Source organism: Hemicordylus capensis, chromosome 1 (genome assembly GCF_027244095.1).
Source record: "Hemicordylus capensis ecotype Gifberg chromosome 1, rHemCap1.1.pri, whole genome shotgun sequence".
NCBI lineage: Eukaryota > Metazoa > Chordata > Lepidosauria > Squamata > Cordylidae > Hemicordylus > Hemicordylus capensis.
In genome coordinates, this window is record NC_069657.1 from 168,078,999 (window position 1) to 168,098,548 (window position 19,550).

A 19,550-nucleotide genomic window follows, 5' to 3' on the forward strand; every position below is an offset into this window, starting at 1 on the left:
TCGGGGCTTCCAAGCGAGCAAGCCAATGCTTTTTCCAACTCAAGCAGCTTTCCACAACTGTTAGGTAGGAGAGCGAGGAAGGTTGCAATTCGGTGCCCACTTACCTTACCTGGGAGCAAGCCCCATTGAACTCAATAGGACTGCCGCCTCCTGCCCTGACCCTCCCCGGGTGTCAGTTCTTTTTAGGACTATATATATTCTAACCTCATTCTGAGTTCTGTGCCAAATTTGCATTTACACGGCGACGCCTCCTCGAACCTTTTCCCGGGTGACCCGAAATCTGGATAGTTGCTCCAGTGTGCGTGTTCCGGCTGTGTGTGATTCTTCTTCTCTAGCCTGCACATAACCCTCCGGTTAGTCCTCCGAGGAGATGTCTCTGTTCACTCCCTGGCTGGCTGTGCTCCTGATGTCTGTAGCTTTCTCGGTGACGAGCAGAAGAATCTCTCCCGCGCGTATAGGACTGTGGCATTCGTGGGCACTCCTTTCTATTTGCCGTTTATTCGTGCGTTTCAGAAAGATTTGTCTCTCAAAGAACGCACGGAATCGTGTTTGTATTACTCAGTGTGCGCGCTACCTAGGCGTGTGCCTAACCTTTGTTATACGCGAATACGCGAGCGCCAAGCGGGTCGGCCTCTTTTCTTTCTCTCCGCTCCCGTTTGTGCGAACAGCTGTACACAAACCAAGTTGTTCTGTGGGGGTGGGGAGGGGACAGGACCAGAAGGACTACGTTAGCACCTGTGAGAGTCCGGGGGAGTGCAATTTCCGTGTCTATCCGGAGAAGGAAGCGTGTATGCGGGCGAGAATGTGAGCCCATAAACACCCAGCCTAACCCGGAGCCGAAAGGCGCTGCCTTGTGCGCCCGGCGGCCGCCTGCAATGTGTTCCAGTCCTCTTGGAGGACTTGGCGGGAAAGGCGAAGGAAGACGCCTCCTCCGCTTGTCTGGAGAGGCTCTAAACGCGGAGCCAAGCAGCAGACGCAGAGACAGTTCACGAGTTAGCAACCAAGTGCAACAGTACAGCAAGACCTGCTGGAGCTCTGCGCGCGTTTTGCGAGACAGACGTCTCTTTTTTCGCTTTAGTACAAAGGCGCTATTTCGCAGTGGAGAGGAAGTAATAGCGTTGCTTCCTGTAAGAAGCGTGCAAGAGACCGCTAGTGTCTTGTCTTTCAGCGCACGCGGGCTGCGAGAGCCACGAGACCTCAAGAGCCACGAGACCTCGCCGCGCCCTTTTAATGTATATGTGCCGATTATGACCGCCAGGGTTGCCGCTGACTCTGTGGCAACCCCTACGTGCACTCAGCTCAGTCTCTTCCAGCCTAGCGGAAAGAGAGCGAACTGCTTATAACGCGGGGTTGGGTGTCCGGTATTACTGCAGCTTAAACCCTAACCCATTTTAGCCTCACTTACTGCAGTAGGCATTGATATTGTGTGAAAAAGCAACGGGGGAGGGGAGTAGGAGGAAGCCGGGGGCAAGGCAGAGAAGAGTGAATTTTCGTTCCAAATCAAGGGCGGTGGCGGTGGGGGAGAGCATGGGCCCCGCCCTCACATAATTTGTCCCCTCCCCATTTGTGGGTCACAGCTTGCCCACCCATAATGCACTTTTCCCCTTCTGTGCCCCCTTCTCCAACTTATTTGTCTGGTGCCACCACTGCCCCTTTTAGGCTTTCAGAAAGGAGGGAAGCTGCATTAGGAGAGGGCCACTGCGTTTTTCTGACCATGGAGAAGAAGTCTTAAGAGATGCTCTTCACCATATTTCCTAAACCTGCCATAAAGAACAACCCTCCAAGATAAGGCTATGCCTTAAAACAGTAAAGGGCAACTGGCAGCCTAATTTCACAGTGACTGAGGCACCACCCCACTTCTGTCTGTGCTACAGGCCTTTGTGGACTTGCTTTTATTGCTGGAATCCTTCATCTTCCACAAGATTACACTTCCTATCCTGTGTCTGTAGCTGCTCTATTTTACCCACCCACCCTTTGATGACTTTTCTCAGCCTCATCTTTTAGAGCCCAACCTTCTTTGCTTTCCATCATTCAGCATCTTGTGTCAGAGCGAGGCAGAGGTTTGAATTAAGCTTAAATTACTTTTTAGTTGCCATGTAGCAAATTCATTTTACTGATTTGTATCCTATCTGTGCTCGTATTATCCATGATGCATACGACGCTGCTTGACTTGAGAAGGGAAATGGCTTGAATATCATCACTTACCATGTATATGTTTTTATGCAGTTCTCTTTTTGTGGAAATGTTCCTACATTTAATTCCTGATGATTCCTTGTCTTTTACACAAATACAAAAGAGAGCCCTTTACAATCCATCACCAGCTAACTGTTTAATGTCTCAGCTAATTTCAACCATCTTAATTGTTGAACTGTTGACATATATGTACATACACACATTGTTTTGATATCTGGATGCGATATGACTTTTATTAAGAAATAAATTCCAAAAGAAATTTCATAAAAGTCAGACAATGAAACTCCACCCCAACAGCATCATTTAAAACAATGTGAAATGTAACATTGCACAAAAGTATTAACAATGTAACACTGATAGTACAACATCATACTGGGGACAGGGGATGAACAGGTAAATGCTACAAACTTAGTAAAGGGCTAGAAGTATCCCAAATATAGCTAGCTTACAGATTGCTGTACAAAAGTTGTTATAAATACTCCACATCTAGAAAAAATACACCCACCTTTGAAATAGACTTTCCCCTTACATATAAACAGTTTTTGTAGAAAAAAACCCACAAATGTTTGCTAGCACCAATCTTTTTCTTCTGCTTAAGTGTAAATTACAAATCTAAATTGCATTTTATTCCATGGTTCCCAGATTAACAGTTAAAATGAAATCAGTTCAAAGGAAAATCAACACAGCACATATTAATGATAGATGGCAACAGATAAATGAGAAGCAAAGTATCTCTTGAATGTGTAGACCAAATGACATTAAGAGAAATATGTGCATGAATCCATAGAGAAACTTGGCTCCAGAACTGTACTATATATATATATATATATATATATATATATATATATATATATATATGTTGTACAGTGTGGTTCAAGGGTTTTCTATAGTTGTCATTACAGACAATTGAGCAAGCTCAAGTTTGCATTAAAGCAGTGTTTCTACATACAGTTGTAAGACTAGAATATTTATAAATATTTTACAAAAAAAGATCACTAACTTTGTTAATATTAACATCAATGTTTAAAGTTAGTAACCTGTCATTTCTGGAGCATGGCACCAATTAGTATTTATTGCTGTCATGTTTTTCTACAAATATATTTTTCTTCCCCAATAATATTTTTACAACTTCTGTACAATAATTCATCAAAGTGCAAAATTAAGACTTTTAAAAAAGTAACAACTGTCATAGATGTTGAACGTTCAGTCTTTCTAGTATAATGCAGGATGTTTTCTTTTTTCTTCTTATTGCTCTATATGAATATATCCAGCTTATCCTATTGCGTGTCTTAGCAACATACTTTGAATAGTTTCAACAGCTCCTCCTTATTTTATTTAGTCCTTCCGTTTCTTAAGTACTTCACTCAGTGCCCACTGTAGAGTGTCTTTATACATCATTTGAGCCTTGGCTCGCACAGGATGAGAAGCTATCATATAAAGAATCACTCAATGATTCTAAATGGTCTATAGTACCATGTGTATTGGAACTATTTAGGGGAACGTCTTCATTCTTCCCATTTTCTTCTTCCTGGCCTTCAACCTTGTTCAGACTGTTCTTCTCTTTTTCCAATAAAATGCTGCTGCTGTTAAATTTATTGAGACACTCCAGGGAAATTTTAGATGGCCTCTTTTCAGAATCTTCCTTTGTTTCCTCAGGTTGCTTCAATTTCTGTAACAATTTAATGAAGGAAGAGAAATTAGAAAAAAGCACCTTACAAAAACAAAAATGGTTATACACATTGTAAATACTCAATTACTGCCTTTTCACAGTAGAAAAGGAATAAACTGTTAAATGCTTTTGGGCTTAATCCTCCATTTTAATTAAATGCAATAATAAAGTCCATTTTGGGATAAATCATAGTTTTAATGATTCTGCTCAGACAAATAGGACTCAATTTGCAAAACAGTTAAGTACCATTTACATTTTAAGCAGCTGATTTCAGAATCTGTATGAGTAAAATATCGCCAGTGTCTCCGGAGTAATTTACACTTACTATTCTTCAGAAATCATTATTTAAGGAAAACTGGAAATTGATCAAAGGAGCCTGAATATCCATTATTTATTCTATTGAACTCCATCCTGCCCAGTCCTGAGAGTTCAGGATCTCGTAACAGGTGATACTGAATGCAATCTAGAGAATCCAGACATGGTTAAGATCTACTGAAATCAGTGGGTCTCTTGTACTGAGGTAAGTGCCATTAAAATTTATAAGTATTTAAGTGCACCTGACTTTCTACAGATTGCAGCCTTTACATGAGCCAGATTTAGCTACCACACTTCCCCAGTGATTTGTGATAGGCTGCTATTTCCTTCACCTTATTTCTACTTCTTGCAGTGGCTATAGAAGACCAAATAATGCAAAGAAGACACACATATACTCTACTGTTTTGAGAGTAAAATGCTAGTATATCAAGCATTTCATGTAGCAGGATGCGAGCAGTATATATCCAAATACTCTTGATGTCCCTGGAAAACAGCTCCTGCTACCCACTTAACATACAGATTAACATATGATCAGTTTTCATTGATTGTCTGTCTGGAATCTGGCAGAAAACCACTCCAATGTGTACTGCACACATTCACTGGAAATATCACCTACTCTTAGAATGCCAACATGAATAATGAAATTTTGCTAGAAAATAACCTCACATTTTGCACGTGTAAGCCTATACTTCGTTTATTTTATTACGGTCATAGACCAGAGTACAATGAAAGCCTATTGATTTTCATGAACCAAAAATGTCTCTAATAGACATGAAAGCAACAGGATAGGAAATTACACTGAACTTGTCCAATTCCCTCAGACTAGAATCAATCAGATATTGGCTAGGTCTACTCTAAGAAGTATTGTAATCCGAGGAAAATATACAAAATGAAGCACTGGACAATATATTAGCACATTATATTAAAAACGCACTGCTGGGTTGTACAAAGCCAATTTTATCTCTTATCTTTTAAGGTGATGAATTAAATGTCAAATATGACCTAGTTTTCTCTCACAGATTTTAAAAAAAATTCTTGTGTTTCTATTTCATATTCCAGGTAACATAATCAACAAAATATAACACTGAACATATCAAAGGCTTCACAGATATCAAAGGTTTTGCAGCATTCGTTGTCAAATGAGGTGTGCTATTCATACAGTAAACACACTCATTCCTCATTTTCAGTATTAGTGCCAGGCAGAAATGAATGGATCAATAAACTATTGGCAGGCCAAGAACAAACATTGTTACTTGGTGTTTAGATGGCAAGTGAAATAGCTGATTTAGGATCATTCAAGAGTATAGCTCAGAGAACATAATATAGCGTATAGCAAGAAAAGCTATTGCAACGAAGGAGGTCGTTGAAGATTAGGATGTTCAGCCCTGGAGAGTTTATGCTTCTTTTTGGATTCACTACAGCTCCCGTAATACCCAGCCACAATAAATTGTAGCTGGGAATGATGGAAGTTGCAGTTCAGCAACATCTGGAGTACCACAGGTTGGGAATCCCTGCATTAGTAAATCTAGACTTGGCATACTGCTCATCACAATAATACTTCTATCCACCCCTGCATTAGTCTTACAGTGGGCTTCAGTGAATTGATCAAATAGCTTAAGCAATGCTCTTAGATAATATACTGGGCCATAGTTTGTGTGCCACTACTGAATGAGACATAAAGCGAAAAGGCCATGTTCTTTGAAGAAAGCTTGATGCTATGCTTACATTTGGAGCCCAAATCTACAACCTAGCTAGGCCAGATAGGCTAAATTGAAAGCGGTGTAACTAAAATCAGAATTGTTCAGATTTCATATTCTAAAAAACAAGACTAGTTCTAGTGGACTTGAGTATCTTACAGGATCATCACACTGCTGGTGGTATTTACCTTTTTGGTGTTTCTACAATCAGACTATAGTACTCTTTTTTAATTTCATAATGCGAGTGAGATAAGATAGTTGAAATCCTATATTTTAACAGTTGTATTGATTGATAACTTATATGAAGTACACCATGGAAGGATATGCCACTCTAATCAGTGGATCACCAAGTAGCAGCTCTGATCCAACAAAGCCATTTGTCCTCATTCATGAATGCAAATTATTTTACTTGAAAAATTCTGGTTTGCAATTGGGGCAGGGGGAGAGAGAGAGAGGGAGGGAGAAAGTTTGTGTATCCTTGCTGGCTGGCACCTTTCAAAGTGGTGGTTTATATTTAGCAGAGGGAGAACAATTGCCCATATTCAAGTCAGAGTCATCCCTATCCAGTGGCTGTTGCTGATGTTTCTCTTTTGTATCCTTATAGATTGTGAGCTCCTCTAGAACAGGGAACCATCTTTTTGTTTTTTTGCTATGTAAACTGCTCTGAAAACATTTTTTAGTTGAAAAGAGGTATGTAGACAATAATTATCCCCTTTATGAAAACACTGTAGGAGTGTGCATGGAACCAATTTTTGCAGTTCAGTCCAAATCTGAATTGCATTTAGACTGCACTGTGGTCTGTGAACCGGTTTGGTTGGGCCAGCCAGTCTGAACTGGTTTGCCGGTTTGAGTGAATGTAAAGGGGAATCTGGTAAGGATTCCCCTTTGCTTTTGAAGTAAAAAAAAAGCTTTTGTAAAAGGTGGGAGGGGAGTGGCAAGTGAGAGGCACCTTTAAAAAAATAAAATAGAAGGCGCTTACCTGCAGGTCTATGGTGTGTACCACCTTACAGTGGTGGTAATGTCTGTCCTCTGTACATTCACAGAGTATCTGTGTGGTCAGCGTGTTGCTGACCACGCTACAAATAACTTCAGTGCATGTCCATAGGTTAGATATTCCTATCACTGCAAGGATTGGGAGGGGGGAGAGCCACAGGTCTGCCAGTAAGCACCTTATATTTAGATTTTAAGGGGCCTCGTACTATTCACACCCCTGCTGCCCTCTACAATACCTTTTTAACTTCAGAAATTTAACCTTCACAGTTGAAATGAATAAGATGGATCCCTGTCCCAAAGGGCTCACAATCTAAAAAGAAACATAAGATAAACACTAGCTACAGTCACTGGAAGTACTGTGCTGGGGGTGGATAGGGCCAGTTGCTCTCCTCCTGTGAAAAAAAAAGAGAATCACCATGTTAAAGTGCCTCTTTGCCCAATTAGCACGAGTAAACAAACTAGTCCGCGGGCAAACTGGGTCTGGTCTGGTCTGCGATCGAACCAGTTGAGTTTGCAGCAGACTAGTTCAATCGCAGACTGGTTTGGCACACCCCTAAAACACCGGTATGTATACTTCTATATAAAGACTTTGAATAATGCACGTGTTTCAGATTAGGATGTTCCAGTTGGATTAATATTCAATCTAATTCCAATTTTAAAAATAGACAACTGACCTCTTACTCAATGAAAGGTATTCAGTTGAAGGTCTTACAGTAGGGTAAGAGCTACATGTTCATGTACTGTAGAATTCAGTAAATATATATGGACTTAATTGGCTCTTAAGGTAGTTAGATATATTAGCTATTGAAGTTGGTTTCTATGTCTGCTTCATTAAAAAAGCTCACAAGCCCAAACTGGGTAATACTTTTATTAGGACCAATAAACAGTCACAAAGAAGTGGGTAGTAAGCTTTTTTATTCCCCAGATCTTCTCTGAGATGGAGATGTCTCCTAAATCTCATATAGCATTTTAGTAGTATTAATCCATTAGGATTAATTAAAATTAAAACTCACCATTAGGGAGTTTTGCCATTTGTTCTTGTCCTGTGTGAGGTAGTTTGTTTAAACACCCTGTTTAAAGATTAACACTTCTATGGCACAGCAAAAAATGCTCTCCCATTGGCTGAGCTGATGACATCAATGGGGCAAAACCTCCCTGCAGCCTTTTGATAAGTTTAGGAGGCCTGACTTGAGTTTGTGTGGATTTGGTTTGAGTTGATTATTGAAAATGACTGAAAAAAGATTTGTGAAAGAAAACCTGCCATTTGTAGATTCCTTGACAGCAAGTTTCTTCACTGGCAATGAAGATTACGTTGGAATGGAGATGAGGGGAGTAAAGACCACAAGGTTAATAATAGAACTGGTTCTATAACACAAAGAATTGCTCCCCCAAATATTGCCCTCATACATGGTGTGCCATAGGGGAAAACATTTTTGATTTTTCTGCCCCTTAAAAAGGTGTGTATGCGGGGGAATGATTGTGTGAAGAAATCAGGGGCAGGTTAACAGTGCCCGTTTCCTACTCTTTTTTGTAATAGCTGACAGATGGTATTACCTATGGTTACATAAGGACACAAGAAAAAGCTCTGATGGATCAGGCCAAAAGCCCATTTAGTCCAGCAACCTGCTTCACACAGTGGCCAACCAGGTGCACCTGAGAAGCCCTCCCCAAAAGTCACATGTTCAACTATAGCATGCAGTTATAACAACCATTTCCTATTTGACTCAATCCAGTATTCTCCCAAAGCGCACAAAAATCATATGTAGTTGTGTTGATCTTGGGGGAGGAGGGAATCAATAAGTCAAAATAGGGAGATCTAGGTCTGGCTCTGGATCCATGAGTAGAAAGTACTTCCACAACGCATTTCCCCTCTGGCTGGAATACTCGCACTATACTGAATTGCTCCTTGCTCCAAAAGGTTCATTGGCCTTTGGAAACAGCTTTTTAGGCACTGTTAGAGTCTGCAGCACTCAGCTGTGAAGGCCCCAGTTACACATGAGCTTTGGATCTCAGCCAGATTTAAAATAAGTTCGGGACAGTCTATTTTTTGACACTTTGTTTTCTAAATTTGAATCATAAGTACCACTGAGTCATGGACAGTTCAATCCTACGAATCCTCTTTAGCTGTCACACCTGAAACAGTGACAAGGAACAGATTGCCGAGGAGCCAGCTGTGGTCCTACTCTCCATATCAGGTGTGAGTCAGGGTTCTGAACGTGGTTTGTGCTTTGAATCTTAAGCCTTGTTTTATGCTATGCAGAATGCTAAACCACTGGCTCAAATCATATTTCAACTGCACAGCTATGTTTTGAATACATTTGGTATAACTAAAACTGGATTGGCAGTGGGGGGAATTACAGAGAGTTGCCCACTGATAAAACTGTTGAACAGTGAACATTTTTGTGTCCCAGTTCTTTTCTCATGGATTGGGTGGTATATCACTCATTGTTACAGACTGAGGGAGGAAGATTTTTCTCAAGACCAATTAAGCCATTGCTGATTTACACTTTGGATCCAATTCTCCCACATTGGAATCCAGCGCTTAACTTTTTCATTTACAAAATTCATTGTGTGGTTAAAACAAAAATCAGTGAACAAAACATATTTAAGACTGAAATGTTGCCTGTCATAACATATGCAGACACCACTTTCAAAATCTAGGAATGCTAAAAGGAAATAAAATAATAGGGACAAATGGGAAGTATACCTATTCAGTCTGGATGTCAGCCACTAAATTATTTCAGCCTAACACACCATGCAATATTAGCACTGGTGCAGCTAACACTCCATTAGTCCTAAGGAGGAACAGTGATTTTTGTTGATCTCCCCTTTCCTCTGAAGCCCACTGTGGCTCCTGAAAAGATGTCCCTGAGGGCTGCATGATTCTCAGAGACATGTTTTCAGGGGTAACATTTGATTTCAGAGAAAAAGGGAGAATGAATCCCCTTCCCAGTCACATGCACTGCCATTGCAGTTTTGTTAGTCTGGACGTCAGCTAGTGTGCTATGTATGTGTGTATCCATAGAAGTGTGCTATGTATGTGTATATCCACAGAAGTGGCTTTGAAATAGATCATCACTTAGGATTTTCCCTTAGGATCGTCAGGTCTTATATTTTACAGATGCATGAAAGATATCCCCAAATATGGGAACTTTTGCAAATAAAATGTGCTTAGTATACCAGATCCTGGTACCAGAATGTAGGTACAGAAGCTGCAAAAGGGGACCAAGGAAATATCGCTTCTAATCATGGGGATGGAACTGATAGGTGCAAAGTTCTAAGTGCAGACAGACTCTAAGGCCAGCAAACATTTTGTTGATTGGTTCCTAAAAAAGCTTAGGAACTCCCTTTATATACATAACTATAGTGACATTTTTGCATTTTATTTAGCAGTTTAATATGGGACAACTGGCATGAGGGGGAAAAAAACACAGGTCAAGTTCGATGAGGTTAAATCAATGAGCCAATTTAAGCCAAAATGTCCAGTAGAGAAACCAATTAGCAAGGGATTTAACATTCAGTCCAAAGTCAATGGAAGTTTTCCTGCTGCCTGTAATGAGTTTTGGATCAGGTCATACTGTCATCAACATTGTGCTCAGTTTTTAAAGGCAATTTATTTAAATTCAATAAATAAATAATACTCCTCTTGGCTGTGACTGGGATATAAGTACTAAAGAAGAGCTCTGGAAGGGAAATAGGTATATTAAATAAAAGTGAGAATGGTGGACAATGTGATTGAACCTGGGAAGGTGTATTCCTTCCATTTACTTGTATGTTCAAGAATACACTGGACATCTTATTCCTTTGCTTTAGCACCAAATTCTTTTTACTCTTCAAATGTGAAAAGGAGGAGGTTTCCAACAAAATAATCAGTAAAATGTTGGGTCAATTCCGACCCAGTAATAATTTGGAGAGTGTTAGGAAGCCATATTGGCCTCCCTGATCGTATGTGGGGGAATCGTCAGATCAGAATTGACTAGGGATGTGTACAACGTTCTGCGGTTGGAGTGTTCCACCTCGAAATGGGCCATTTTGAGTGTTCAGAGCTTGAAACACACCCTTAATGGGGGGGGCTGTTTTGAGCTCGGAATGACCCATTCTGTGGCAGAACATTCCTACCTGTAGCACTCCTGAAGAACGTTCCTACTTGTGGCACTCTTGTGGCAATCTTTTACCTGTGGCAAAATTGCACTCCTCTGCTCACCACACATGCCCAGAGTCCAGAAGAGTGCCATTGGGAATCCAAAATGGTGCTTGGAACAATTCGGAAAGTTCCTACAGAAAAGGGTCAAACAACCAGCTTGACTGGTTGTTCCGATGGAATGTTTGTGCATTTTGTGTTCTGTTCCAATCTCAGAACGGAACGCAAAACATGTTTTGTCCACACCGCTAGAATTGACCCAATATTTCTGGTGGTGCACAGGCCTAACAAATACAATAGTCAAGGTGCTGTGATAGTCTGCAGCTCCCTTTTGAGTGTACACATTGTGGAAAAACTAGCACTGTTTTTATATCATGCATGAAAAGCTTCTTAGTGGATCATCTATTACCAGATATAATATTGATTTCTTTTGACTCATTGAACTGCAGCACATGAAAATAAGGGTTAATGCTGGGATGAAAGTTGTGGTGTTCTGCTATTGCTTTTAAACTAGTTTTGTATGTACCACTTTTATATCGAATAATGCATAATTTTTCATTTCTGGAATTCTTTGTTCTGGAGGGGAATTTCCAATCATCATATACATTGGCAGAGTTTAAAGTTGCAGAATGAAAGGCTGCTTATGATATATTTGTTAGGTAATATATGAGAAATACCCTCTCCTCAACATACTCCATAGTTTACTCTTCAAGACAACTTTATTTGCAGAACAGATTAACACCTGTATCCTGCTGTCACTGGGATAAGAAGTTATGCAATATAATCCTTAATTCACATGGGCAAATCATTACAAAAGAAGTGCAATTAATTGTAAGCCTAAAAATAAACTAAATTACATCTCAGCCTCCTCCTTAAAATTTTTTGTATGAATAAAGTTGGCAGATTACTGAACTACCAATAGCCTTATTCATATGTTCAGTCAGTTATGCATGAGAGTACACCTGTAAAGTCCTGTTTCTGTTATGAGCTTTGAAATCCAGTTCTCCACACTCACCAGGAGAACAGTGTTTTGTCCTTGATAAATGACACTGGGCCGCCAGCATTTCCAGTCATGGATAGAGTCTCTCTCCAAATAGCTTTCGCCTAAAGAGACAAACTCTGTCTTCATGGTGAGCGAAGCAAAGGGATTCCCAAAACACAGCCATGGTGTGGGGGCGGGGCTTACAGGCATGCTCTTGTGGATACTGAACTGGGTACAGGGTCCATGTTGCTTGAATGCTCTGAATTGGAGCTCTTTTCTCTTGTGTTAATGAAATAAACCCAACAATACCCAAACATTAGCGACCTCAGAGTGGAAGTTCAAGTATATACCCATGTAAAAACTCATCACCTCTGTTCATGTCAGTCTTTGCTTATTTGTTTTAGTTTTGTCTTCTGCCTGTCCTGATATTTTGTCATTCTTTCTTTTCTGTGTATTTTGAATATTGAAAAGAAGCTTTTTTCAGTATTCAAATTTTTTTAAAAAAATTCTATGGTATGAAATGACTGGCCGACATTCAGACTTCCTAACTAAAGAAAGCAAGGATGTAGCAGGAGGCTGTACTTAATGCAGCTGGAGGCACCCACCTTCTACAGTGTGTATGGACGTGGTGGGTGGTGATTTTTGCAGATTGTCTCTGCCTTTGAAAATGTTCTGTGCATTTCAAAATATGTCCCTGAGGGACATATTTATATTTCAAAATATGTCCCTGAGGGATATATTCAGCCCTCAGAAACACAGTTTCAGAATGCACAGAGCACTTCCAGAGTCAGGGATGATTGGCACAAATAGTTCCTCCCCACCACATGCAAGCTGCAGAAGCGGGGAAGCCTCTTGCTGTATCCGCACTTCCTTAGCCAGGATGTCAGTGACTGAGATAAAGATTAGGAGTACTTGAAAAAATGTGTCCTAAATGCTAAATGTAATCCTAGCATAGCTATTGCAATTGCTGTGATTACTTCTTAGTTCGGCATGCATGGAAAGACTTCTATTCTTCCTAAAACAACTACTAAAAAACACATTCAGGACTATCATGAATACAAAATATAGATTTTTTAAAATGATGTTTAGAACAATGATACACAATATAAAAGGAAACAAAACAATTGGCACCATAAGCATTAAGTTATACATTAGAGAAATAAATAGATCCACCCATCACCAGAATACACATAAAAATCCAATACTGATTACAGCCCTTAGGAAGCAGAGTTTGGCTCACAATGTGCTCATGTTTAAATAATTATTTTACTAATGCACTTTTAGTGTGAATCTGTACTTTTCTTGCTGATAAGAACCATTCTGCAGGATATCAGATATATATCGTATCCTGGGGAATTGGATGGCTCAGGGATTTGGTAATAGTATATGGAGCCTATAACCTCTAGGTCATTGGTTCAGATCAAATCTGGCCTACACAAGTGACTGAAAATCATTACTCTCAGAAGCTTGCCTGATAGACCCTGACTAGCTCCAGATACTTAGTTTATTTGTTCACATCATTGTACAGGAAAGGTGCCGGCGGCAGGAGGACCCTCCTACTACTATGTACAGCCTAGTTTTGGGATAGATTCCCAGCTGAGTAACAATGTGAGAATTCCTTGTTTTTTATTTTGGACTGCATCCTTAAGTATTTAACCAAATTTCATCACCAAAGTAAAAAGATTGCACATCGTGTTTTATATTCTAGATTACAAAAAAGCAAAACAAAAACATAACATGTTTGCTATATGTTGTAAGTACAGGAACAAGAAAAGAAACGGGGTCCACGGAATGGCAAAACAAGACAATAAAAAGAAACCCGTGGTTTCATTGCATTCATATGTTGTAAGTATGCAAACTTGTATGGGGTACTGAAATGGTTCTCCCATGTGCTGGTTATGATGTTAAAATGAGTACTCTTGTATTTTGCTAGGTACTCTTGTATTTTGCTAATGAAAACCAGAAAAAAATATAACAGATGGTAAATATGTCATAAACAATGACAAAACTAGATTATATCACTAGAATTAGCCAGCCTAAATTCATCTGAGATTCTTCTTGTAATATTTCCCAAAGCAGCTTAGGCTTGGTAAGTTTATAACATGATTGAGTGCCATAAATGCAGGTCAGCCAACAAGAACCCTCTTCCAGCTCTCCTTGGCATTTGGTCCCAGTGCCACAGAAGATAAGTTTAAGAGATTGTGAATGGCCATTGGGGAGAAAATGGTCTGTAAGGAAAGCCTTGTAAGACATTCTGAGTGCTTACAGCAAGAGGTTCATGGAAGGATTGTGGTGATAAAATGCGAACCATTACTGCTTGTATAAATAAAGTATGGCAACAGGATCGCACTTGAGGATATTGTTTTATTTTTATTATGGCTTTGCATTATAACAGATCAGTATTATGTATATAAAGGTACATCTTAATTTGCAATATGTGGTGAAAAACTAGTAGAATAATTCTAGAATCAAAACCCATTTTTATCTGCAGTTTTGTTAAACAGTACTTTAAGATGATCAAATTCATAGTTGTGCACACAATATAACATCTTCCTTTGTCTCATACGCACAGAGCAATTGGTTTTTAGATTAAGAAAGAAAAGTGAAATGAGCTCTTAGCAAAGTATCTGCAAAATGCTACTGTATGTACATATATAAAACACACAGCTAAATTGCTATGAGAATTAAATATAGATCAACAAAATCAATACTTAATTGTACAACTCAAGGTCTTTCATTTCACATTAATCCCTAATCAGAAGTACCAAGTATGCTTGTTTTTGATTTAAATGTAGTGAAAATTTTCCAAGCTTTTTATGTTTAAAATTTGTGAGTTATTCTGCCTTTGCTATCCAAGGTCATATTGATCTCATAATCTATACTGTTTATGTTGAAGTTTAATAGTTTATCAGTTTTAGATGTCTTAGTAGTAGTTGTTGAAAGTGCTTCATATTTAGGATAACAATAACTTAATAAAACTTACGTTTTTAAAAATAAACCACCATAAGGAATGTTAGTAAGACGCACTGTGTGGCTTTTGTATGGTGGTTTGTTTTTTTAATTGCAAATTTCTTATTATTAAAAAGTGCAGTGAAGACTGGAGCTAAATCAACCACCATTAGAAAAAAAAAATTCCACTGAAGTAAGTGATTATAAATTACAGTCAATTCTTTCTAGGTAAACAACTTTATAGATAGTTGGCATGTGGCAAAAGGATTTGTGTTGTAAAAAAGTTCATTTAGAGATTGAGCTGGGATCAGCAGTTTTCTTACTGCTGAAAACTAAAGATGCATCCGACCCAGCAATTTTTGTGTGCAATCACCTACCAAAAATCACATGAGAAGCATGAGCTGTCCATTTGTACATGCTGTGATTGTCACAATTTGTTACTCTTTCACACTCTTCCAAGGTTGTGACCCCCTCCCCCCCATATGAAACCTTTTTACTTTATGAAAGAGATTAAGAAATTTCCCGCCAGTGGTCTGGACAAAGATTCTAAACTCTTCTTCCTAGATGTTATTGTGTCTGTCTTCTACATTCTTAGAGCACTTAAAATCACTTGTACACTACAACTATGAAGTGAGTAAAAACAGACCTCTTCCTAATTTTGTCTGATACTTTCTTTTAGCAGTTATGTGATTGCTAGCTAACTAGTTTTCAGCGGGAAAGCATTTTTCCAGCGGGAAAGCATTTCAGTCTTTCAAAGCATACAGTAAAGTAAAGGTAAAGTGTGCCTGCCGTCAAGTTGATGTCTATTCTTGGCGCCCACAGAGCCCTGTGGTTTTCTTTGGTAGAATACAGGAGGGGTTTACCATTGCCTCCTCGCACGCAGTATGAGATGATGCCTTTCAGCATCTTCCTATATTGCTGCTGCCCGATATAGGTGTTTTAGTGGGGATTCGAACCGGCAACCTTCTGCTTGTTAGTCAAGCATTTCCCCGCTGCGCCACTTAAGGTGACAGAGCATATAGTAGCACAGTCTAAAAGTCACTGTCCCTGATATGATTGAATTGAATTGCATATTAATTTGCACACGGTACATTTGTTAATTTCCTATGGTGCCATAAGACCTTTTGTTTTTGCTACAATGACTTAACATGATCACTTCTATGAAACTAATAATAATAACAGCAGCAACAGTAGGCACTAAAGGAATGAATCTTGCCTGCAGGCTTACTATAAAAAAATGCATTTCTATAATTGCACACATTCATCATTACTGTTAGGGACAAAATGTTTGACTCCAAAAGCTTGCAGTTCAAGTGGAGGAAGTCTGCATGCATAAGAAACAGCCCTGACAATGAATATTGAGAAACAGAGGAAGAGTGAGGGACAAAAGAGAATCTAAAAGGAGGTCAAATGGGAAAGTTAGATCAGGATTGACACATCATTTTCACTCATTCATTGTAAATAATTCATATGATACATTCATTGTCAACCTGTACCATCCCTGCAGTTAAGCAGTCGTACTCATTAATGAAAAACTTCTGACTTTTTTTTTTGAGAACAGCGGTATAGCTGTGACTGCAAGTGTTGCACTACTGTTCCATTTTTTCAAGGGACAAGAGAACACAACAGAAACATGGTGCGGGGGAGAGGACCAATAACATCCTATCTACTGCAGTGTGAAGTAGTGATGCAATTCTACTTGCAAAGCGGCAATTCTTAGTAGAAAAGCAGCGACAGAGTAGCACTACAAGGTGTGTGTCTGGTAGTGCCTGAACTAAAATTCATCATGAGTACCAGTCTGGATACAGCTAATGTGACAAAATGAGAAAAATGAGTTTTGAATGACAAAATGAGTTTTGTTGCCTTCAAATTCCTTGGCTATTTTGTTCAAGCAGAAGCTTCCAAATTCGACCAAAAAGTTTTTTTTAAATTTTGGTAGCAGCTATAAGTAATAGTTTTTCAACAGACAGTGTACAGTCTCCAGATCTCATTTAGCTAAATGAAAGAAAATGTATGGTGGATAAGTAAAGCTCCACAGTGAAAATAGTTGTAAAATCACCTCCTGGAAACTACAAAGGTGAAAGCTGTAACTGTATGACCTCTGTTATATTACTGCTGAGCTAAAAATGTAATGTTTGAACCTTTTCCCCCTTTAAAGCGTAACCTTAAATAATAAGTAAAGCCTTTCTCTCCCTTATATATTGTTAGAAGCCTTCATCTATTTTCTGGACTGTCAGTAAAATAATTTTTGAAATAATGAATCATTTTTCTCTTTCCTACTTGAACAGAAATCCCATGATTATTTTGCTGAAGCAGACAATGACCTTCTCAAAGGAACCCTATCACATTCTCAAGATAAATAATGAGAGGCCCTCTCTTTCCCGCCTCAAGGAAATATTGCATTGATATGAAGTGCTTGTGAAATTATCGATCTGTTCATCATTTTTATTAGAAAACAATATACACTTAGCAGAAAGTAATCTACATAGGGAGTTGTACTTAACAAAAGACTGACAAGAGAACAACTCTCCCTAATTGCAATTCTAGTTGCAGAAGGATTTTTAAAAACACACACGCATTGAGGAAGGAGTGGAATGGAGAACACATTGTAAGTAAATTGCATGAGAGAAAAGGACAACTCATTAACATGTGCTGCGAATGGATCCAACCTGTGGGCCTGGAGAAAATGGCTATTGATGAAATGAACAGCTAGCTGTGAAGCTGATATCTACAATTGCTTGTGCTTTGTGTCTTTGAATAATGTGAAAGGGAAAAGGTATCAAGTGAATGAATCTTACATCTTTAAAACAAAATTGCCATAATAGCTCTGATGACTGATAGGCTTTAAAGAGAAAATAAGTTCAGCTAAGGTAATTAACAGATATGACTAGAATTCTCTTAAAGATTCTCCACAATAAAATATCAGTGTGCACTACAGGTGGCCCTTGTTACCCACGAGGTTTGGTTCTTGCCAACAACCATGGATAATGAAACTACGGATAACAAGACCTCAAGTCAATCGGAATTGCTGGGTTAGGGTCCTGGAGATTAAAGAGAGGCTAAAAAAATTGGGAAGAAGGCAGAAATAAGAGCAATAAAGTTCCGTATCATGCTCTTCAGTTGTCCAGCAATGCCCCCCACACCCCTGCCGATTTTCCGTAAAAAATCATGGGAATTTTTTTTTTTAAGGCCACAAAATGGTTTTGTTCAGCAAAATGGTGGCTGGAAATGACATCAGAAGTCATTTCTGGACACCTAGGAAGTGTGGATAGGCACACTATTTTTTAGAACTGCAGATAATGAGATTGGGTCTTTGCTCAATAGAGAATACGTGAAACTGCAGGTAGGAACATACATAGGAAGCTGCCATATACTGAGTCAGACCATAGGTCCATCTAGCTCAGTATTGTCTACACAGACTGTAGACAGCGGCTTCTCCAAGGGCGCAGGCAGGAATCTCAGCCCTATCTTGGAGAAGCCAGAGAGGGAACTTGGAACCTTCTGCTCTTCCCAGAGTGGTTCCATCCCCTGAGGGGAATATATTGCAGGGCTCACACTTCTAGTCTCCCATTCACATGCAACCAGGTCAGACCCTGCTTAGCTAAGGGGACAAGTCATGCTTGCTACCACAAGACCAGCTCTCCTCTTCAGGGTGAAGAGCACAACAAGCACTGTCGCTTGCTTGTTTGCAGAATCCCATTCTTCTTGTTTCTTTCCATTCTCTGTTGGCCTCTGTTCCTCCAGAACATAAGATAGTCCCAGTGTATTCAGCAACATCTTGACTCCGAAGGACCATTTTATGTAGTTCTGCCAGTTCACCAGTGGGGGGGGTCTAGACTTAAGAGTTGGGGAGGGTGCACTTACCCTTCCTGCCGCCCCCCCCCAGCCTCTGTTTTTTGAAAAGCCCACCAGGGCGGGGCGACAGAGTCTCTCTCTGCTGCCCTGTTGCCCCCATTTTCTGGATATGACCAGAAGTCTTGGACACACCTGTGCACGCTGGTGCATTGGAGACTTCCTGTCATGTCCTGTAGCCTTTTTCTTATTTAGGAAAAAAAAAAAGACTATTCTCTGTATCCTGATGGTCTTCTAAAGAACAGAACTAAACTAACACAATTCATTCTTGGGCTGGAATTTTACAGTTTATTACTGGGAAGTAGTGGTTTGCACCCCAAGCTATAGGTTGGATATAGGAAATCCTTCTGCATGCACACAGAGGGAAGGTTGATTTTTTCACAATCCACAGAAATCTATTTTTACGGCGTAGGGCACGGCAGCTGCAGAGGGAAGGGGGATCACTGAACATTTTCTGCTTGGTGCATGCTAAAGTGTATGTAGGCCAATATTTTTACTGACAGTGCATGGTAGTGCCACAAATTATATAATTAGGTCATTCTCATGATCACTTACCCTGGTGGTGGGAAGGCAGGCTCCTACCTGTCTATCCACAGGCAATTAAAAAAATGACCATGAGCTGATCACATACCCACTGGGGCAGATAGCGGCAGATTGCCAGCAGGAGCGGTAAGATCACACTTCGATCCAGAATGCAGCACATGAGCAGTGAAGTGGCTGCTCTTAGTATGGCAGTCACTTGGCTCTGCATGGCGACTC

The 19,550-nt window shown here is 39.7% G+C and overlaps 2 protein-coding genes and 1 long non-coding RNA gene across 26 annotated transcripts in view; 1 reads left to right on the plus strand and 2 right to left on the minus strand.

The window, feature by feature from the left end:
• The window catches only part of LYPD1 (LY6/PLAUR domain containing 1), a 27,853-nt gene extending 27,281 nt beyond the window's left edge, over positions 1-572 (minus strand). Inside the window, exon 1 of the mRNA XM_053253410.1 lies at positions 205-572. The gene's annotated coding sequence lies outside the window, so the exon portion shown is untranslated. The remainder of the gene's footprint in view (positions 1-204) is intronic.
• The window catches only part of LOC128326504 (uncharacterized), a 20,722-nt gene extending 1,786 nt beyond the window's left edge, over positions 1-18,936 (plus strand). For 2 of the 3 annotated variants that reach the window (XR_008308086.1, XR_008308087.1), the window contains exons 3-7: positions 4,198-4,382; positions 13,749-13,835; positions 15,077-15,132; positions 16,550-16,690; positions 17,228-18,936. This is a non-coding gene — a long non-coding RNA (uncharacterized LOC128326504). The remainder of the gene's footprint in view (positions 1-4,197; positions 4,383-13,748; positions 13,836-15,076; positions 15,133-16,549; positions 16,691-17,227) is intronic. The other variant, XR_008308088.1, reaches the window with a different exon arrangement.
• The window catches only part of NCKAP5 (NCK associated protein 5), a 930,794-nt gene continuing 913,558 nt past the window's right edge, over positions 2,315-19,550 (minus strand). For 21 of the 22 annotated variants that reach the window (XM_053253151.1, XM_053253227.1, XM_053253159.1 and 18 more), the window contains one exon: positions 2,315-3,862. In XM_053253151.1, the coding sequence (XP_053109126.1) occupies positions 3,581-3,862 (282 nt within the window). In that variant the 3' untranslated portion in view covers positions 2,315-3,580. The remainder of the gene's footprint in view (positions 3,863-19,550) is intronic. The other variant, XM_053253287.1, reaches the window with a different exon arrangement.